The sequence below is a fragment of the Salmo salar genome, chromosome 13 (genome assembly GCF_965601325.2).
Source record: "Salmo salar chromosome 13, fSalSal1, whole genome shotgun sequence".
NCBI classification, from domain to species: Eukaryota; Metazoa; Chordata; class Actinopteri; order Salmoniformes; family Salmonidae; genus Salmo; species Salmo salar.
Window position 1 is genome coordinate 31,344,978 of NC_138303.1, and position 20,886 is coordinate 31,365,863.

At 42.9% G+C, this 20,886-nt stretch overlaps 2 protein-coding genes across 3 annotated transcripts; one reads left to right on the forward strand and one right to left on the reverse strand.

The window, feature by feature from the left end:
• The first annotated feature begins 2,684 nt into the window (after positions 1-2,684).
• Positions 2,685-11,212, forward strand: LOC106566840 (death effector domain-containing protein). 2 transcript variants are annotated; one of them, XM_014135297.3, is made up of 5 exons: positions 2,685-2,907; positions 5,035-5,676; positions 7,563-7,667; positions 8,988-9,125; positions 9,414-11,212. In XM_014135297.3, exons 2-5 carry the CDS (start codon positions 5,100-5,102, stop codon positions 9,842-9,844), a joined length of 1,251 nt encoding a protein of 416 aa, XP_013990772.1. In that variant the 5' UTR covers positions 2,685-2,907; positions 5,035-5,099; the 3' UTR covers positions 9,845-11,212. The 2 variants fall into 2 exon arrangements, with proteins under 2 accessions (XP_013990772.1, XP_013990771.1); XM_014135296.3 differs by having other exon boundaries at positions 2,686-2,837.
• A 1,651-nt stretch (positions 11,213-12,863) lies between these two features.
• On the reverse strand, positions 12,864-19,370 carry LOC106566839 (UDP-glucuronosyltransferase 2A1). Its single transcript, XM_045693120.2, has 2 exons — positions 19,173-19,370; positions 12,864-15,945 (listed from the first exon to the last, which is right to left on the reverse strand). Exon 2 carries the CDS (start codon positions 15,936-15,938, stop codon positions 14,310-14,312), a length of 1,629 nt encoding a protein of 542 aa, XP_045549076.1. The 5' UTR covers positions 15,939-15,945; positions 19,173-19,370; the 3' UTR covers positions 12,864-14,309.
• Between the last annotated feature and the right edge of the window lie 1,516 nt (positions 19,371-20,886).

A 20,886-nucleotide genomic window follows, 5' to 3' on the forward strand; every position in this document is an offset into this window, starting at 1 on the left:
TTTACATACACTCAATTAGTATTTGGTAGCATTGCCTTTAAATTGTTTAACTTCGGTCAAACGTTTTGGGTAGCCTTCCACAAGCTTCCCACAATAAGTTGGTTGAATTGTGGCCCATTCCTCCTGACAAAGCTGGTGTAACTGAGTCAGGTTTGTAGGCCTCCTTGCTCACACACGCTTTTTCAGTTCTATTTTCATTTCATCAGACGAGAGGACATTTCTCCAAAAAGTACAATCTTTGTCCCCATGTGCAGTTGCAAACCGTAGTCTGGCTTTTTTATGGTGGTTTTGGAGCAGTGGCTTCTTCCTTGCTGAGCGGCCTTTATATATAGATACTTTTGTACCTGTTTCCTCCAGCATCTTCACAAGGTCATTTGCTGTTGTTCTGGGATTCTTTTGCACTTTTCGCACCAAAGTACGTTCATCTCTAGGGGACAGAACGTGTCTCCTTCCTGAGCAGTATGATGGCTGTGTGGTCCCATGGTGTTTATACTTGCGTACTATTGTTTGTACGGATGAACGTGGTACCTTCAGGCGTTTGGAAATTGCTCCCAAGGATGAACCAGACTTGTGGAGGTCTACACATTTTTTTCTGAGGTCTCGACTGATTTCTTTTGATTTTCCCATGATGTCAAGCAAAGAGGCACTGAGTTTGAAGGTAGGCCTTGAAATAACCTCCAGAGGTACACCTCCAATTGACTCAAATTATGTAAATTAGCCTAACAGAAGCTTCTAAAGCCATGACATAATTTTCTGTAATTTTCCAAGCTTTTTAAAGGCACAGTCAATTTAGTGTATGTAAACTTCTGACCCACTGGAATTGTGATACAGTGAATTATAAGTGTAATAATCTGTCTGTAAACGATTGTTGGAAAAATTACTTGTGTCATGCACAAAGTAGATGCCCTAACCGACTTGCCAAAACTATAGTTTGTTAACAAGACATTTTTAGAGTGGTTGAAAAATGAGTTTTAATGACTCCAACCTAAGTGTATGTAAACTTCCGACTTCAACTGTATTTTCCTCACATAGAAAGGTTGGATGGAACCCTGGTTAATGTCAAGCCATTTTGAGGACGCTGGAATTATATTTTGGACAAATGTTCACATGCCTATAGGAGACTTATAGTACATTTTAAAAGTTAAATGGCGCTTGGATTGGAGAGGAAGCAGAGCACATCTCAGTATCAAAAGTAAAAACACTGCCAGATTGACCTGCTACTGTGCCTTTCTAGACCTTATGAACTGTCGAGAGTAGACCACAACTGATCCAAATGGAATTAAACATTCAAATCACAGGGATTACTCATTGTTATTCATGACATTTTCACTGCAGCCTAGAGTAGAATGTTGTACTCCCTTGAAAATAATAAGGCAATTGTTCATTGTATTGTTGTAGGCTAGTCTAGGTAGGGTTATTGTATTGTCCCTAAACAAGATATTCTATGGGAGCTTTTTGAGCTGCATGTCTCATGTCTTCAATGTTCTTTCATGCGCAATGCTGCACCTGGGCTTTCCACTGCCTATCAGCTATTCCTATTTGTTCTTGTGGATTCATATTGAAAATGTATGCAGCTTTTAATTTATTTTATTTAACCCTTATTTTACCAGGTAGGTTGACTGAGAACACATTCTCATTTACAGCAATGACCTGGGGAATAGTTACAGGGGAGAGGAAGGGGGATGAATGAGCCAATTGTAAGCTGGGGATGATTAGGTAACCAGGATGGTATGAGGGACAGATTGGGAATTTAGCCAGGACACCAGGGTTAACACCCCTACTCTTACAATATGTGCCATGGGATCTTTAGTGACCACAGAGAGTCAGGACACCTGTTTAACATCCCATCCGAAAGACGGCACCCCTACACACAGGGAAATGTCTCCAATCACTGCCCTGGGGCATTGGGATATTTTATTTTAGACCAGAGGAAAGAGTGCCTCCTACTGGCTGTCCAACACTACTTCCCAGCAGCATCTGGTCTCCCATCCAGGAACTGACCAGGACCACCCTGCTGAGCTTCAGAAGCAAGCTAGCAGTGGGATGAAGCAACTGCAGATTGGCCGATGTGGTTTGATTGCTAGTTAGCCTATTGCAGATCTGGACAAATGATCCATCTACCACTTCCGTCATTATGAATGGTGGATAGAGGGCAGGATAGACAGAATTGACACTATATTGACCTGTGGTATTGTGAAAGTTAGCAGTCGGAAAAGTGTGGCGCATAAGGGAAGTACCAAAACACCTTGATATAGGAGAGGCGCATGCAAGCTGATGCGTAAATTCAGCTAGGATGCAAGAAATTATATAGTAAAACCTGCAAAAGAGTGAATGTAACCAGGGGGAAAAAATGTAATACCCTCCCGTGCACAATAAAAAAAAACACACAACCTTGCCGAAAGCAACAATAAAAAGTTTGCCATCCCTTCCCCCCAGTAAATGTCGAACTGTCCCTAATTTGTAAATGAGCTTCATATCACCTATCATAACCCAAACACATTAATCCTGTTTTTGTTGTCATAAACAAACAATCCATCTCATGTAGAGAAACATGTGTGTTTTTACCTAGCCAACTGTGTTTAGATCAAAGAATACTTCAAGAGAGAGAACTTCGAAGAAGGAAATTCTAACGTGTACCGAATTTGAGACTCACTAGTCTAAACCATTGTAACCCGGATGTTAATACTGCGTAGTGTACCGGATGTTCTTTCATTTTAGCTGAGAAACGAAAATGGGCATGCTAATTGTTAGCCTCGTGAAAGAGTGTGAAATTATACACCATAATTGTGTTTTCTGATCTTGAAGGAGCTAGTTAAGCGTTCAACCAAAAACGTTAAGTAAGTATCTACGGTATTTCCAGTTAAATTACTTTGAATCAAGGTATTAACTCAAGGAAACGTAGCTAAGGTAAGCATCAATAGTCAGGTAACGTTATCTACTTTGCTAAAGTTAGCCAACTAGCATAAGCGACCTAGTCCTTGTTAGCTAACTAGCTTTTTTGAAAAACTAGTTAGTTACTGGTGGTGTCGTTTATTTTATGACTAAACATTTTTGTAGTATTTTGTTGTGTGTAACTGAAATATTTAGCTAACTAACTAGTTTATCTAAATTGAAACTAGTTGACGTAGCTAACTTTAGCTAGCTACGTTTTCACAATAACAAGCTGCTTATTTGTAGCAAGGTGGCTAGCCAGTTAGCTGCGTGGTTTAGCCAGCTAGCTAGGGTTAGCTAGCCATTTAGGGTTAGCGACAGTCAACAATGTCATCATGTAGGTAGCTAGTTAGTAATCTAGCGTTCGCTAGCTGGTCATTACTGTTTACAACAAGCTACGCTAACTTCCCGACTGTTGTGATTAGTTAACAGTAGTTTAGTTGAGGAACGCCTCAATCTAGCCAGTTCTCCGAGGCGGAGTTGAGTATTGATAACTGGTAGCGCAATTATCAACATTGGGTCACCATCAGTCGATACTTGAAAACATGTCAATTCTGAAAACGCTTACATATACCTATGTTTGTCCTGTACAACTGCAGTCCTTCCGCGGGGTAACAGTTACTGACATTCATACTTTTAATAAAAACTTTGATTCCCAACCTTTTTCGGTACATTTTGCTCTGCCCAGGGTACCCTTGAAGTACCCCCTCGTGTGCACTTTACCAATGGTCTCATGAGTCTTCAAGTACCCCTAGGTGGCCTAGTACCCCTGGTTGGGAAACACTGGAAAACAACAGGCGACGTTTCCCTCATTTTGTGTTGCTCAACTGGAGACCTAGCGGCCGTGACTGACGTACTACATACGCTGATATTCAATTGGCACAAGGGCATTCCCGCTGAGTTGAACTCCAGGGAAAATTCTGTATTTGCGTTCAATAATAAAAATACATAAATCAAATATTTCAACACATAGTTACAGGTAAGCGTTTTTCAGTTAGACATTCCAGCGTGTCTTTTGCAGTCACTTTGCGTTTATGAAAATATACATTTCATAAGGATGTGGTAGCCTAAACCTACTGGTGATGTTAAAACTAAAATGTACAAGGTAATTTCGTCAAAGTTGTGAGGCTCATCAGTTGCTTATTCAACATATTTGCAACCACTTCACTCAATCCCGTTTTAAGTCTCCCTTCCCAGCAGTTATCCATTCCCTGAGACGAACCAGAAATATTCCCAGATTTTCAAAAAACAGCCAAACTGTGGTCTCTCATTTCTGCATCACCAAATTTAGCGCGAGGCAAAAGAGTAGGCTAGGTGCGCTTCAATTGCTCGTTCAGTGCAGCAGACTGCAGTGGTGCAGCGCTTCCGATGTACCACTTTAGTAAAAGCTGAATCAGTCTTCGAAGATATCAATGATTAATTAGTATTTTACGTAACCAAATATAATAGTATAACGTTGCTGTTACACCTAAAACACCACAATGTCTAAAGAGATTTTAGGATGATAGGCTAAATGTAAAAACATTTTAATAATAAATCTCATGCGGCCACAGTGCGAGCTACTAGGCAGACTTCTTTGATTGAAACAGAATACCAGAAGGGTATATAGTTTAACACCATCTGCTCTAATGTATTCACGAAACAGCAATTCAAGAACATCTAAATCTATATTCCCAATGAAACTGATTGAGATCAAATGATTAGAATGCAGACACATTTTTTTACATTTCACTGGTAAAACCAGAATTATCATTCAAGATTGACATTGATCATGCCATGGTCTATTTTGAAATTTGTTATGCCCAATTTGGTGTTTGAGGGTAGCCTATTAAAAATAGAAATTGTGGGCATATGCACAGGTTGCAATTGAAGGATGCATTTTTATGCATATTCTATAAATATATTCAATAAGCTACATTTGTTGGTACAACCTTTAAGAAATTATGATGAAGCCATTAACATTTGGCAGGGGTGTGCTACCAAATGTTTGTATTTATGTAAGCTCACACTGTCCTGCAAAATCATCCTGTTGTCCCGCATTTGTGTATTTTAAATGTGGTTACTTTAGGTGTGAATAGTGTTTTGTCCATCCTTTTCTTGTAGGAAAGCAGTTGAAGTATTCAGACACAACACAGAAGTTGTTGGGATCGTCCACTCCTAACACAGTGATGACCTCACAGCAGCATTCCCTCCCCAATGCAAACGTCAACCCTCCCATCCTCGTCCCCCAGAACTCATTAGCTCACCAGGGTAGGCCTCACATTCATCCAAACCAGCTGGACTCTACTCAGAGTAGTGCTGCGGCGCACCCTGCCTCCCACACAGGTCTGATGGGTGGTGTGGGTTCCTCGTCGGTGGGGACCTCCAGCGGAGTGGCAGTGAATAGGGGCACGTTGGCCTCCTGCACTAACTCTGCCTCCTCAAGGACGCCCTCGTCAGGACGCTTTGAACCCTGGCCCGAGGAGGCCGTAGACAATGCTTACGGCTTGTACTCACTGCACCGCATGTTCGACATAGTGGGAGCCCAGCTCACGCACCGCGACGTGCGAGTGCTCTCATTCCTGTTCGTGGATGTTATTGACGAGTATGAGCGCGGTGGCATCAGGAGTGGCCGGGACTTCCTGCTAGCTCTGGAGCGCCAGGGGCGATGTGATGAGACCAACTTCAGACACGTCCTGCAGCTGCTTCGCATCATCACACGGCACGACCTGCTGCCCTACGTCACACTCAGGAAGAGACAGACCGGTAAGTGTTGGTTTCCTTCTCAAACTTTGCCTTTTTCAGGCCCACTGTCATTTTATTAAAAATATGAAAGACCAAACTACATGTAATGGTGTTGAGACAGAGAAACGTAGATTCCCGATCTGCAAAATGTTATGTTGTCAATCTCCTAAATGTTATTCCGATTTTTTTTTTTCCCCTCCACTTCTCGCCATCTTGAAAACACACTTTCTAGTCCCTTAGTTAATAATTGAGAGTTTACATTAAATTTGAAATTAAAATTGAAGTACACTGCTCAAAAAAATAAAGGGAACACTTAAACAACACAATGTAACTCCAAGTCAATCACACTTCTGTGAAATCAAACTGTCCACTTAGGAAGCAACACTGATTGATAATACATTTCACATGCTGTTGTGCAAATGGAATAGACAACAGGTGGAAATTATAGGCAATTAGCAAGACACCCCCAATAAAGGAGTGGTTCTGCAGGTGGGGACCACAGACCACTTCTCAGCTCCTATGCTTCCTGGCTGATGTTTTGGTCACTTTTGAATGCTGGCGGTGCTTTCACTCTAGTGGTAGCATGAGATGGAGTCTACAACCCACACAAGAGGCTCAGGTAGTGCAGCTCATCCAGGATGGCACATCAATGCGAGCTGTGGCAAGAAGGTTTGCTGTGTCTGTCAGCGTAGTGTTCAGAGTATGGAGGCGCTACCAGGAGACAGGCCAGTACATCAGGAGACGTGGAGGAGGCCGTAGGAGGGCAACAACACAGCAGCAGGACCGCTACCTCCGCCTTTGTGCAAGGAGGAGCAGGAGAAGCACTGCCAGAGCCCTGCAAAATGACCTCCAGCAGGCCACAAATGTGCATGTGTCTGCTCAAACGGTCAGAAACAGACTCCTTGAGGGTGGTATGAGGGCCCGACGTCCACAGGTGGGGCTTGTGCTTACAGCCCAACACCGTGCAGGACGTTTGGCATTTGCCAGAGAACACCAAGATTGGCATATTCGCCACTGGCGCCCTGTGCTCTTCACAGATGAAAGCAGGTTCACACTGAGCACGTGACAGACGTGACAGAGTCTGGAGACGCCGTGGAGAACGTTCTGCTGCCTGCAACATCCTCCAGCATGACCGGTTTGGCGGTGGGTCAGTCATGGTGTGGGGTGGCATTTCTTTGGGGGGCTGCACAGCCCTCCATGTGCTCGCCAGAGGTAGCCTGACTGCCATTAGGTACCGAGATGAGATCCTCAGACCCCTTGTGAGACCATATGCTGGTGCGGTTGGCCCTGGGTTCCTCCTAATGCAAGACAATGCTAGACCTCATGTGGCTGGAGTGTGTCAGCAGTTCCTGCAAGAGGAAGGCATTGATGCTATGGACTGGCCCGCCCGTTCCCCAGACCTGAATCCAATTGAGCACATCTGGGACATCATGTCTCGCTCCATCCACCAACGCCACGTTGCACCACACTGTCCAGGAGTTGGCGGATGCTTTAGTCCAGGTCTGGGAGGAGATCCCTCAGGAGACCATCCGCCACCTCATTAGGAGCATGCCCAGGCGTTGTAGGGAGGTCATACAGGCACGTGGAGGCCACACACACTACCGAGCCTCATTTTGACTTGTTTTAAGGACATTGCATCAAAGTTGGATCAGCCTGTAGTGTGGTTTTCCACTTTAATTTTGAGTGTGACTCCAAATCCAGTCCTCCATGGGTTGATAAATTGGATTTCCATTGATTATTTTTGTGATTTTGTTGTCAGCACATTCAACTATGTAAAGAAAAAAGTATTTAATAAGATTACTTCATTCATTCAGATCTAGGATGTGTTATTTTAGTGTTCCCTTTATTTTTTTGAGCAGTATATTTTAAGTCACTAACCAAAAGCCTTCATGTGCTTTACCTTTCAGTGTGCCCAGACCCAGTGGATAAGTACCTGGAAGAGACGTCGGTGCGTTATGTGTCCCCCAGAAGAGGAGGAGAGGGCAGGGAGGCTGCACCCCACAGAAGGACAGGTGAGTTTGGCTCTGCATGTATACAGCTACATACTTCAGTATACTGTATGTAGTCTGTGGACACTGCTTCAAATGAGTGGATTTGGCTATTTCAGCTACACCCGTTGCTGACAGGTGTATAAAATTGAGCACACAGCATGCAAACGCCATAGAAAAACATTGGTAGTGGAATGGCCTTACTGAAGAGCTCAGTGACTTTCAATGTGGCACCATCATAGGATGTCACTTTTCCAACAAGTGAGTTAGTCAAATTTCTGCCCTGGTAGAGCTGCCCTGGTCAACTGTAAGTGTTGTTATTGTGAAGTGGTAACGTCTAGGAGCAACAAGGGCTCAGCTGCGAAGTGGTAGACCACAAAAGCTCACCGACTGGGACCGCGAAGTGCTGAAGCATGTAAAAGTTCTGTCCTCAGTTGCAACACTCCCTGCCGAGTTAAAAACTACCTCTGGAAGCAACGTCAGCACAAGAAGTGTTCGTCAGGAGCTTCATGAAATGGGTTTCCATGGCTGTGCAGCCGCACACACGCCTAAGATCACTATGCGCAACACCAAGTGTCGTCTGGAGTGGTAGCTCTCCACCATTTGACTTTAGAGCAGTAGAAACGCGTTCTCTGAAGTAAAGAATCGCTTCACCATCTGGCAGTCTGACGGACTAATCTGGGTTTGCAGATGCCAGGATAATGCTACCTGCCCCAATGCACAGTGCCAACTGTAAAGTTTGGTGGAGGAAGAATAATGGTCTGAGGCAGTTCATGTTTCTGGCTCGGTCCCTTAGTTCTAGTGAAGGGAAATCTTAAAGCTACAATGACATTCTTTGTGGCAAAAGTTTGGGAAGCCCTTTCCTGTTTTCAGCATGACAATACCCCTGTGCACAAAGCAAGGTCCATATAGAAATGGTTTGTTGAGATCGGTGTGGAAGAACTTGACTGGCCTGCACAGAGGCCTGACCCCAACCCCATCGAACACCTTTGTGATGAATTGGAACACCGACTGCGAGCCAGGCCTAATCGCCCAACATCAGTGCCTGACCTCACTAATGCTCTTGTGGCTGAATGAAGGCAAGTCCCCGCAGCAATGTTCCAACAGCTAGTGGAAAGCATTCCCAGAAGAGTGGAGGCTTTTACAACAGCAAATGGGGGGGGGGGTGCAATTCCATATTATTGCCCTTGATTTTGGAATAACATGTTTGACGAGCAGGTGTCCACATACTTTTGGTGATGTAGTGTATGTGTGTTGGGGGAATTAATAGAATTGTTGGAAATAGTGACATATTTACATCTGTAAATGTCTTTGCCCCCCCCCCCCCCCCCACTCCACTAACAGGTCCCCAGCCTGTGATCTGCTGTTCTCCATCGGGGACCCAGGTGGGCCCTTCCCGCACCAAGCCAGGCCCCCCATTACCCAGCCGCAAAAGAAAGAGGGCCTACGCCACAGGAGACTGCAGGGAAAAGCAAACCTGTGGTAAGGGCATTTTGAGTGTGTATGAAAGCACGAAGAAAAATAATTCTTAAGTAACTTTATGCTTTCAAAGGTTGTATCTACTTTTTGTCAGTTATTTCATGACAATGAATGACAAAGGACTTGGCTAAAGCACATGCATACAGATCTGCGCCAAATTATACAGACGCTGATTAAAAATGAAAGATTGCGGCATGATTCATTGACAGTATAATTTCCAATAGACGGCACACCTCTTCCTCTGTGTCACCCCTCCCCTTGCTCTTCCCTATTCACCCCACAACCCTGCAGACATCCGCCTACGAGTGCGCGCTGAGTACTGCCAACATGAATCAGCTCTTCTGGGAAACGTTTTCTCCAACAAGCAGGAGGCTCTGGAGAGGCAGTTTGAGAGGTTCAACCAGGCAAACACTATCCTCAAGTCCCGGGACCTGGGCTCCATCATCTGCGACATCAAGTTCTCAGAGCTCACCTACCTAGATGCTTTTTGGCGGGACTACATCAACGGCTCCCTGCTGGAGGCCCTGAAGGGCGTCTTCATCACAGACTCACTCAAACAGGCGGTGGGCCATGAGGCCATCAAACTCCTGGTCAATGTGGATGAGGAGGACTATCAGGCTGGCCGCCGCAAGCTGCTCCGGAACCTGGTCACAGGAGTGGGGGCAGGGTCTGCAGCTGAAGCCGCAGCCGCACTTGGAGGGAGCAGAGAGACTCCATCCTAGAAACGCATGCGTCTGCTGCTTTTAGCAGAGGGGGAACCCGTGTCCCAAATAAGAGAACTTGACTTCATGGTGAGGACAGGAGCAACAAAAGTGAAAAGGCTGTTCTGTTTCAGGAAGAAGTGTGAGGGAGAATGCTGGGTGCCCTGCCCTTTCATCTATGAAGGGAATGTGAAATAAAAGTGAGCCAAAGCAAGTGAGTCAGCAGATGTGGAACACAGACTGAAGAGAAGTGTTTTGAAAGTTGAAGGGTTTTGTTCTTTCTGCTGGAAGGACAATGCTAATATTTTCTGCTGGAAGGACAATGCTAAAATGTTCTATTTGTAACTTGTGAGTTGACTATAAAATCAGATTTTACATTTTCTTTTGGTATCACACATCTCTTTCCCAAAAAGTGTTCATGAAATGTCCCCTTGTAGACTATTACTTCACATGGCTATAAACAGGCAAGTCACTGTTGGGACATTTTGCATTTTGTTTATTGCCAGGCTAGGACAAAATCCTTGTAAGCCAGAGACATTACCATCATATAATTATTTGGTAGTAAATAAGTCTGAATTTTTCTCAAACTGCTGGTAGCTTGTTGTCAAATGAACAAATATTGTGAACCAAATCAACAAGAATGATTCACAATATTTGTTCATTTGACAACAAGGTACCAGCACTTTGAGAAGGAAAAAAATATTAACCTTACCGAGAGGTGTCAGAAGTGCTTGAAAATTGTTTCAACACAAACATACATTCAACAACGTATAGAATGCAGTTATATATATATATTTTTTTAAATGGTAAGTCATGTTGAAGTCATTTTGCTCCCTAAATACTGTATCTGGGCAATTCCACGGTAGCAGTAACACAGACTCCGGTGTTTCACTTTAAAATGTATGCCAAACAAAAACCTATGATTGCAAAGTTAAACAAACCATACAACTCTATGCACAATAACTTGTTTTAAACATTTCCACAGAATATTGCATATGCCAAGTTTGGTAACCGAATGACAGCATAAACCGTCATTCTGTTACCAAGCTTTGCATTGGCACTGTTCTGTGTTTTTGTAACATTTTCAGTAGGAATTGTAAAAATATGCATAGAGTTGTAAGGTTTGATTGCAAAGTTAATCATTTGGTTTTTGTTTAACGTACATTTAAAAAGTCTCAGTAGCTTTGTTTCCATCAACTTGTCAAGTGAATTATATATTTTGTTCTGTCGACATTTACAAAGTTTGCATAGAAAATTGTTGCGACAATTGCCTGCTATGGTGCATTTCCATTTAACTGTTGTGTGTAAAAAAAAAAAAACAGCTGGGCGTAATGACGGCACATGGAGGAAAAAAGCCTGAAAGTGTTGAATAAAAATGAAATGGGTGAAGTGTTTCCATTATCCATTTAGGCAAATTGCGCGTGAGTAAATTGGCGACAGCCTGTATGCCCTCCCCGCCATCTGTTTCATGTCTCAGGTAGACCAAGTTATCTGGATACAATGCAATAGTTGACTAGTATTTGCCGTAGTCTTTGTTATATTTATATATTTTTTGGGGTACATTTGACCCCTTTTTCATAATATCCAATTGGGAGTTAGTCTTGCACCGTCGCTGCAACTCCCGTACGGACTTGGGAGAGGTGACGGTCCAGAGCCCTGCATCCCCTGAAACACAACCCTGCCAAGCCGCACTGCTCGCTTAACCAGCCGCACCAGTGTGTTGGCGGAAACACAGTCCAGCTGACGACCGCAGTCAGTGTGCATGCGCCCGGCCCGCCACAAGGAGTCGCTAGAGCGTGATGGGACAAGGATATCCCGCCGGCCTAACCTGGACGACGCTGGGCCAATTGTGAGCCGCCTCATGGGTCTCCTGGTTGCCTTCGACAGCCTGGGATCGAACCCAGGTCTGTAGTAATGCCTCTAGCGATGCAGTGCTTTAGACCGCTGTGCAAATCGAGAGGTCTTATTTGCCATATTCATGGTCCGTGCCATGGTGACTCCTGTAGATCTGTAATAATTGGATGGTGAAACTTGCATCCAGCCAACCAGAAAAGCAGGGCGAAGCAATTCAGGGAATTTTTATAATTGAAAAATAGATTTAGCAAGCAGTAGGCATTTACAATGAAATGTGGAGTGGAGCTATATAGTTACGTGATAGCACATGCCCGCATACATTCAAAATTATTCGGCAATCATAATTTATTTGAAAAACGTTCTATAATGTGTCGCAACAAATAAAGTTAGACGACAGAAAAATCCACCCATGTCGAACGGATAATAATTCTCATATCTGCCGTTTCCATTACACGTGGCACATTCTTTTGATGTGACATTGCAATGTAAACCTGCCTCGTGTCACTTTTACCGTACTGTGGAATTGCCCGTCTACTCTCCCGTATAAAACATTGTTAAATTGTATTCAGCCATGGCTCAGATTTCTTACTGATTTGTATGTCAATATTTGCATTTAATTTGAAAAAATGCTACATTTATTCTTTCTTTAAGCAATTGTTTTATTATCGTTATATTTGTGAGAGGTGAAACCGCTCTCTTCTAAATCCACAAATCCACTGCCTCTGTTAAACAGTGTATACTGTGTACATCTGTTACGTTGAACGGATGTTCACTATCCAGAAGATTCCTCCCACATGAAAAGGTAATATAGTTAAATCTAGAGTGAAGTATCTGTAATTTTTGTATTCCCCTCATTTTTTAATTTGTTGGTAAATGAATGTTATAGCCTACAAGATGAGCATTTTTCACACTTTTGCAGAGCAGCAATTAATTTTTTTTATGGAAGATGAAACCACTATCAAAAATCACTCTTGATTTTAACTCTAGTTAATAAAATGATCAGTGACATTCCCCTTTATATGGTCATTTAATAAAATAGCTAGTCCTAATTGGTGCTAAAATCTAATCTTGGTACATAAAAGGTTCTGTCTGGTAGTTTGAAGTAAGAACGCCAGACATTAAATTAGGATTGTTTAGCAATATGACACATGCCATCTTTAATTTTAGTATCAGTTTTACTGCTACCTTTTCTTGCTTTTAATAGGAGAAAAAAAACATTTAAAAGGAATTCTAACCAAATTATCTTTAGATAGTTGTATAAAAACGTCCCCTCGGCCAACTGAAGTTATTGAGGAGTTTGCCATACCAACCCTTGGGCACATGTCAGAAAAGGACACACCACACTTTAAAGCCACTGTTACGATGGGATATGTTTTCCTAATGGAATATAGCAAAGTTGCAAAGTGGTATCTATTGTACACAGTGTATAAAAAAATTAGGAACACCTTCCTTATATTGAGTTGCACCCCCTTTTGCCCTCAGAAGAGTCTCAATTCGTCGGGCATGGACTCTACAAGGTGTCAAGCGTTCCACAGGGATGCTGGCCCATGTTGACCCCAGTGCTTCCCACAGTTGTGTCAAATTGGCTGGATGTCCTTTGGGTGGTGGACCATTGTTGATACACACGGAAAACTGTTGTGTGAAAAACCCAGCAGCGTTGCAGTTCTTGGCACCTACTGCCATACCTCATTCAAAGGCATGTCTTGGTATGTCTTGCCCATTCACGCTCTGAATGTCACACATACACAATCTATGTCTCAATTATTTCAAGGCTTAAAAATCCTTCTTTACTCTGTCTCCACCTCTTCATCTACACTGATTGAAGTGGATTTAACAGGTGACATCAATACGGGATCATAGTTTTCAGCAGTATTCACCTGGTCAGTATGTCATGGAAGGAGCAGGTGTTCCTAATTTTTTGTACACTCAGTATATAGGTTCTATATTCGTTTTTAAACATCTGACTTAAGATAGATTGCATGTCTGATCATGATCCCCGGAAACTTGAGACAACTTTTGTAACCTGTAGATAATTCGTTAGGTTATATTTAATTTGCTTTGCAACTTTTTTAATGCATTTTTCTTGCGTAGTGCAAGCAAATGGGACTGTTCTTAAATTGGAGAGATGTGTATTGTCAATACCATACAGCTGATGGGCACTTTATTTTTTAACTGTTTAAAATATTTAGCTGTACCACACAAACATTAGTCAACTCCACCACTCAGAAATCTAGGACATAAAAGCAAAAAATGCATCACATTGTTGTGTCGACCATTTTATTTTGTAATTATTTTGTGTTGACCAAGAAAGAGATTGTGGTATTATGTGAGTATGAACATGGTTATAGGTGATTGGTACATTTTAATGTCTGTAAAAAAATAAATAAAAAAGTTATTTAAAAATCTATAAAGATGTTTGTTGTATTAGCAATATTGTGACATTGACAAAATTGCATTGATTTAACATTTGCTAAACTGCTGTTTTTATTTTATTACAAGAAAAAGAGTGATTGATTAATCATCTATAGTCTCATTTTGATCAAAAGTTTCATGCCCATTTGTCTTGTAGTGGATTTCAATTGCACCAGATAATTTGAATGTACTGTCGAATGTAAAACAAATTCTTCAGAAATTACTCCAGTTTTTCCTTTTTCTTTTGGCAAAGAGCCCTGCCTAAAACCTTGCAAGTCATTAGCGTTAGTAACAGGACAGAGACTACAACAGTCAGGAGAAGTACCAGCACATCCACATTGTGGTAAGCATACCAGGGCATCTTGTAGGACTCAGTGCGCAAGTGTGCTGCACCCTTGTGTCTCATAGCAAATTCTAGCCAGAAGATGGCGTTGTCCATTGGTTTGAGCGGTGTATCATGGTGGAGTTTTGACATCCTGCGCATATTGTCTCTATAGGGCTTACTCTCGTCCAGGATGTCTGTCAGTGTCTGTGTCATAGGTTCCACCTTTAGGGCCGTCACCTCGAGAACCTTCGCCACACCCCTGGTCTGTAGACGCAGCATGTTGTCAAACTGGTCAAAGATGAGAGGAAGGCCTAACATGGGAACCCCATGGTAGATGGCCTCATAGATCCCATTGGTGCCCCCATGTGTCACAAAGGCTCTTGTTTTGGGATGGCCCAGTAGGTCGTTCTGAGGCAGCCAGTTCACCAACAGTGTGTTGTTGCCTAGAGTAGAGGGCTTCTCTCCCGTGTGTCTCCACACCACCTTCTGAGGCAGGAGGGCGAAGGCAGCTGCAATGACCTCTGAGATCTCCGGTAGGAGGCTACCCAGCAGACTCCCCAAAGACATGACCACGACCCCATGTTCCCCCGAGCTCTGCATAAATGCCTCTAACTCTGCGGGCAAAGGCTTAGAAGGCTTACACTGGAAGCCCCCCATGTAGACCACGTTGGGCATGGTGGGGCGTGGGAACTCGAACACAAAGTCCACTCTCATCAGCCATAGGTCAGCCCCCTGAATGAGAGAATAGATGTTGGTGTTTGGATCGATGAATTTGTTGATCACACCCTGGTATAAGGGTCTTGTTATGCCATAATCAATATAAAGAGCGATTCCATAATGCAAGAAGTTTTTCAGTTTGTTGGCAAAGCTCATTTTATCTGTGACCAGTGACCCGATAGTTGGTATGTAAGAAAGGGGCGAAGGTGCAATTGCAAAGTGTCCCTCTGCATTAGTGATCCAACGAACGTTAAGCACAATAGGAAGACCCAAGTAATTCCCTAATACAACTCCTCCTGCAAATCCAGGATCAGTCAACATTAAATCAAAGTTGGCTGCCTTTAGCTTCTCCATTAATTGTTTGTCCTCCATGGCTAAGAGGGCCATTTCAGCACTGCCGCGATGGGCCTCCTCCAGCAAATTAATAGTCTCCTTCTGTAGCTCAATGAAGGACAAAATGGAGCGCTCTCGTGTCCATATCTCCAGGCTCCTCTTCAGGAAGTATGCCATGTACTGTGGGTCCTCCAGGTTGCTGGCCCCGGGCACCGGCACTGTGACGGAGGAGTAGTGGGGGGCGTGTTCAGGGACGTACCAGCTGGTGGACGAGCGGACCACCGTTAAAGAGTGCCCCCGCTGGTGCAGCTCTCGCAGGAGGATGTCCATGTTGAGCCAATGGCTGCCGTCCACAGGGTACACCAGGATGTTGCCAGCATGGCTCTGAGCTGGGAACACCCACAGGAGACAGGTCAGGAGGAAGAGAGCAGGATGTGGAGGGAAGCAAAGTGGGGCTGCAACGGTGACTAGCATGGTTTGTCTGGAGAGGACAAAGAATGTAACAAATAATGTTGCTTTCTGTGTTTGAACAGTCAAAGTGTTTTCATCCACCCCCCCTCCCACCACACACACACACACACATTAAGTAATGTGACTAGTTGTTTACTATCTCTAACATGAATTCAATGCATTGGTTGCATATGTTCTTTTATCTTTTAGCTACATTGGTAACAGACTGCCATTGATAAAAAGATAAATCAGTGCGATACTGCAACTTTAAGATTGCCCAGCAGAAGAGGATATGAAGCAAGCTAGGCAGATATGTTGGTAAGTGAGGCCATTATTGATAATAAATAGTGGTTAGGCCAGACAAAATTGATTCATTGTTTAACGGATTTAACCACCCAGAAAATTGAGGCAAGCGGGGGAAAAAAAAAAACTTTAAGTGGATAAGGAATAACTTTACCACATTGTCCTAGGCACTTGTGCAGGCTCTAGGCCTAATGTGAGCTTCAAGAGTTATATTATTCCATGGGAAAACCTACACTATTTTTCTTAAAAAGAATGCAGATGTTACAATGTTGTTATAACCATGAGAAATGAAACACAATGGGAAGTATAACTTGTAACAGTTTCTTTATTCCTGATTATAAAAAGTGCAATCCAATCTCATAATTGAATGTGATGTATAGGGCAATAGAGTAAACTATTTCAAAAAATCTAATTGCAGAATGATTGACAATAAATGTGTAATAAAATAAATGTTTATGTATAATAAGTTAATTACCTGAATGCATCTCTATAGCCTATAGGCGTTAACAAAATATTCATACAAATATGATTAGGCCTGTCATAGACTAGGTCTTGTAGAAAGAGGGTCAATCAAGTTAGGTCTGCCAAATTAATGTAGCAATGTAAAAAAAATACACATATCCAGCCGTAGAGTATAACCTATCATCATCAAAATACATTTTTTTGTTTATAACATGCACAATTAGAAGCATCAGTCTATATAGAGCAAGCTTGACTAAATTCGAGCCCAGTAACTTTGCTCAACGCATCCTCCTTCGATTGTCTCGTCTGGCTGCCACGAAAAGGCCCCACCTTGGAGACCGTAGATCACATCATTGTGGATCTGCGCAAAGCGTGTGTGCACTTCAAACGCGTTCCGTCTTGGTGTTATCGGTTGACCTACTACTACTGGTAGTACCGGTAAAATTTAAGTTATGAATCGCAAATCACCATACAGCTAACACACTTAGATTTCATCAATCAATTTGACTTCAATTTGGTTGTCCAAAATACTATCAGTCCAAAATACTATCAGCTTGCACTGCGTCTTTGCTGATGAATACCCTGATCTCTGGCCAGTCAATTGGTTCAATGACATTGTTGTTTCGTCTATTAATCACTTCTAATATATCTGAAAATGATGCATTAACCATGCATTTAACCGGCTGTTTGTTTATAATGAGGGACGTCCCACGTTTAACCTGGACACATAAATAGTAGGCATTTTGCGCTGGCTTCAACCAGTTGCATTTACTTCAATACAACACCTAGGAAGCTCATGGTTCTCACCCCCTTCCATAGACTTACACAGTAATTATGACAACTTCCGGAGGACTTCCTCCAACCTATCAGATCTCTTGCAGCATGAACTGACATGTTGTCCCCTCAGTCAAAGGACCAGAGAACGAATCTAGTACTGAAAGCATAAGCTACAGTAGTTGACTCAAAGAGAGAGAAAGACAATAGTTGAACAGTTTTGAACAAATTAATTTCTTCCAAAATGAAAGACAAGAAGGAGAGAGAGATTATTATTATTTTTTCACTTTAAGTTTCACTTACTTAGCTAGCAAATGCAGCTAGTGAGTTTAGCCTACTCAAGCACCCTGCTCAAACAGAGGGATGCTATGTTAGCTAGCTGGAAATGACTATCCAACACAACACTGGAACTCCTCCAAGTCAAGGTAAGCTTTTGGTTTGACTAATTTATTGCCACTGGGGCCCGCCGGTGTAAGTGCTAAACTACTTACTGACTACACTAACGTTACTGCATGATCATAGCGGGTTTACTAATGCATTAGTTGTATTAGCTATGTTGACTATGACGTTACTTTAGCTAATATGGTGACAACGATGTAGGATGTGTGTAGAGGTTAAGATATGGTTTGGCTTGGAAAGGTTTTTTGCCTGGTCACGTACAACTGATGTGTTGTGGGTTGAAATCCACAAGCAAAGGGAAAAGGTGAGAGGAGGAGAGCGCATAGATGCGAGAAGGAATACAACATGGCTGCTATGAAAGTGAACTGTGTTTACACGTGATCAGGGGTGCATTCATTCCGCTGATTCTGTTGAAAAACTTTTCTTTAACAGAAGCAAATGGAACAAAACAGGAATATACATACCTACATTTGTCCAATAGTAACTCTGGTTTGCAACTGTTGGACTAATGATTACACCCTAGATCAGCTAGATGCAGGCAAGAGTGTGCAAGGCAGTATTGAATGTGTCACTGTCTGTCCATGTGTCACTGTCTGTCGCCTCAACATTTTCTCTCAACCTGTGTGCACCTACGTTGTAAACTTTCATTCATAGGCTAGGTTGTAGAAACTTCATGATGGGTATTGAGAAAATGTGAGTATCATGTAGTAGCCTTAATCTATCGTAGTTAAATTGAACTGGGTGAATGGAATATGAATGACAGTCATCCAATATGCTGTAATAGAAATAAGGCCATGCTCATGAAAAATATATATTGTCCTCCCTCATCTTAAACTGCACTGACTGCCACTGTTGTAGTCATGGTGTACACTTGAACCGAAGTTGGATCCCTCCCTTCACCTGACACCAACCTTTGTGTGAGCCACAATGGACATGGCCAAACAAGTTTTTACAAGATAATGGACTTTTATGTGATGATATACACTGCACATAGATATCTCATTCAGTGTAATCAGAATTTAGTTGTTTGAGGGAGGGGAGAACAATGTGCTCATAAATGTGAAGCTCTTTAGGCTTGAGGATGTTATGTATAGGTACCAGTAGACCTTTCTGTTACTCATTTGCAGAAAATCCTAACATTTTGCATCCACTTGTGTAACATAACTTTCCCTGAACCCAAAGTAAGGGCGGCTCTGCAAAAAGCAGGGGTTGGACCACATTTATTTTAAGTTATTTGATACAGTATTATGGATATTATTTTTCAAAGAACAGAATGTAACACACACACATACTATACCAAAATATAAGGCCACATCTTACCTTGGGTAGGAAGATATGATGAGCACCTTGTTGAAAGTGGCCCCAAAGAGCCCCTTTAAGTAAAAGAGTACTTTGAAATAGGGATGAATATCTCCAAGGCAAAGAAAAATGCAATCCTATCAGTGGCTGTTTCTTCGCTACTGCTCAACACAGTTTTTCAGAGACTACTACACCAAACATATATGCCGCACTTTGACACACCACAGGAAAAGTACAAATGAACTTTGACCCAGATTTCTGACATTGTCTGGGCCATAGCCAAAGGAGAGAAGTTGTGCCTGATCTGAAGCATGTGTTCTGGAATACAATGCCTGCCCCAAAAACAGATTATGTACAATTCATTCACAATGACTCAGCCTCTCATAATCCAAAAACAATGTGATCGTGAAAAGTGCAAGATATGAGATTTATTCCCATGCAAGCATATTCATTCATAATTAAATATTGTTTCAAAACCAATAGTAAGAGCATTAGCAGTTATATGATCTCTAAAGGGGAATTATATATCTAACACGCAATTTGCGCATCACCAGTTAGAAAACAACTTTGCATAGAGCTTTTTATGACGGGTTTGAACTGAGTTATTGCGGGTGGCGTAATTATATACACTGCTCAAAAAAATAAAGGGAACACTAAAATAACACATCCTAGATCTGAATGAATGAAATAATCTTATTAAATACTTTTTTCTTTACATAGTTGAATGTGCTGACAACAAAATCACACAAAAATAATCAATGGAAATCCAATTTATCAACCCATGGAGGTCTGGATTTGGAGTCACACTCAAAATTAAAGTGGAAAACCACACTACAGGCTGATCCAACTTTGATGTAATGTCCTTAAAACAAGTCAAAATGAGGCTCAGTAGTGTGTGTGGCCTCCACGTGCCTGTATGACCTCCCTACAACGCCTGGGCATGCTCCTGATGAGGTGGCGGATGGTCTCCTGACGGATCTCCTCCCAGACCTGGACTAAAGCATCCGCCAACTCCTGGACAGTCTGTGGTGCAACGTGGCGTTGGTGGATGGAGCGAGACATGATGTCCAAGATGTGCTCAATTGGATTCAGGTCTGGGGAACGGGTGGGCCAGTCCATAGCATCAATGCCTTCCTCTTGCAGGAACTGCTGACACACTCCAGCCACATGAGGTCTAGCATTGTCTTGCATTAGGAGGAACCCAGGGCCAACCGCACCAGCATATGGTCTCACAAGGGGTCTGAGGATCTCATCTCGGTACCTAATGGCAGTCAGGCTACCTCTGGCGAGCACATGGAGGGCTGTGCGGCCCCCCAAAGAAATGCCATGACTGACCCACCGCCAAACCGGTCATCCACAACGTTCTCCACGGCGTCTCCAGACTCTGTCACGTCTGTCACATGCTCAGTGTGAACCTGCTTTCATCTGTGAAGAGCACAGGGCACCAGTGGCGAATATGCCAATCTTGGTGTTCTCTGGCAAATGCCAAACGTCCTGCACGGTGTTGGGCTGTAAGCACAAGCCCCACCTGTGGACGTCGGGCCCTCATACCACCCTCATGGAGTCTGTTTCTGACCGTTTGAGCAGACACATGCACATTTGTGGCCTGCTGGAGGTCATTTTGCAGGGCTCTGGCAGTGCTCCTCCTGCTCCTCCTTGCACAAAGGCGGAGGTAGAGGTCCTGCTGCTGGGTTGTTGCCCTCCTACGGCCTCCTCCACGTTTCCTGATGTACTG

Bases quoted from the DNA above. Each gene is read 5' to 3' on its own strand.
- LOC106566839 (XM_045693120.2), bottom strand. From the start codon at position 15,938: ATGCTAGTCACCGTTGCAGCCCCACTTTGCTTCCCTCCACATCCTGCT.
- LOC106566840 (XM_014135297.3), top strand. From the start codon at position 5,100: ATGACCTCACAGCAGCATTCCCTCCCCAATGCAAACGTCAACCCTCCC. The intron at 7,668-8,987 runs GTGAGTTTGGCT...CTCCACTAACAG, and splicing joins TGCACCCCACAGAAGGACAG to GTCCCCAGCCTGTGATCTGC. The intron at 9,126-9,413 runs GTAAGGGCATTT...ACAACCCTGCAG, and splicing joins CAGGGAAAAGCAAACCTGTG to ACATCCGCCTACGAGTGCGC.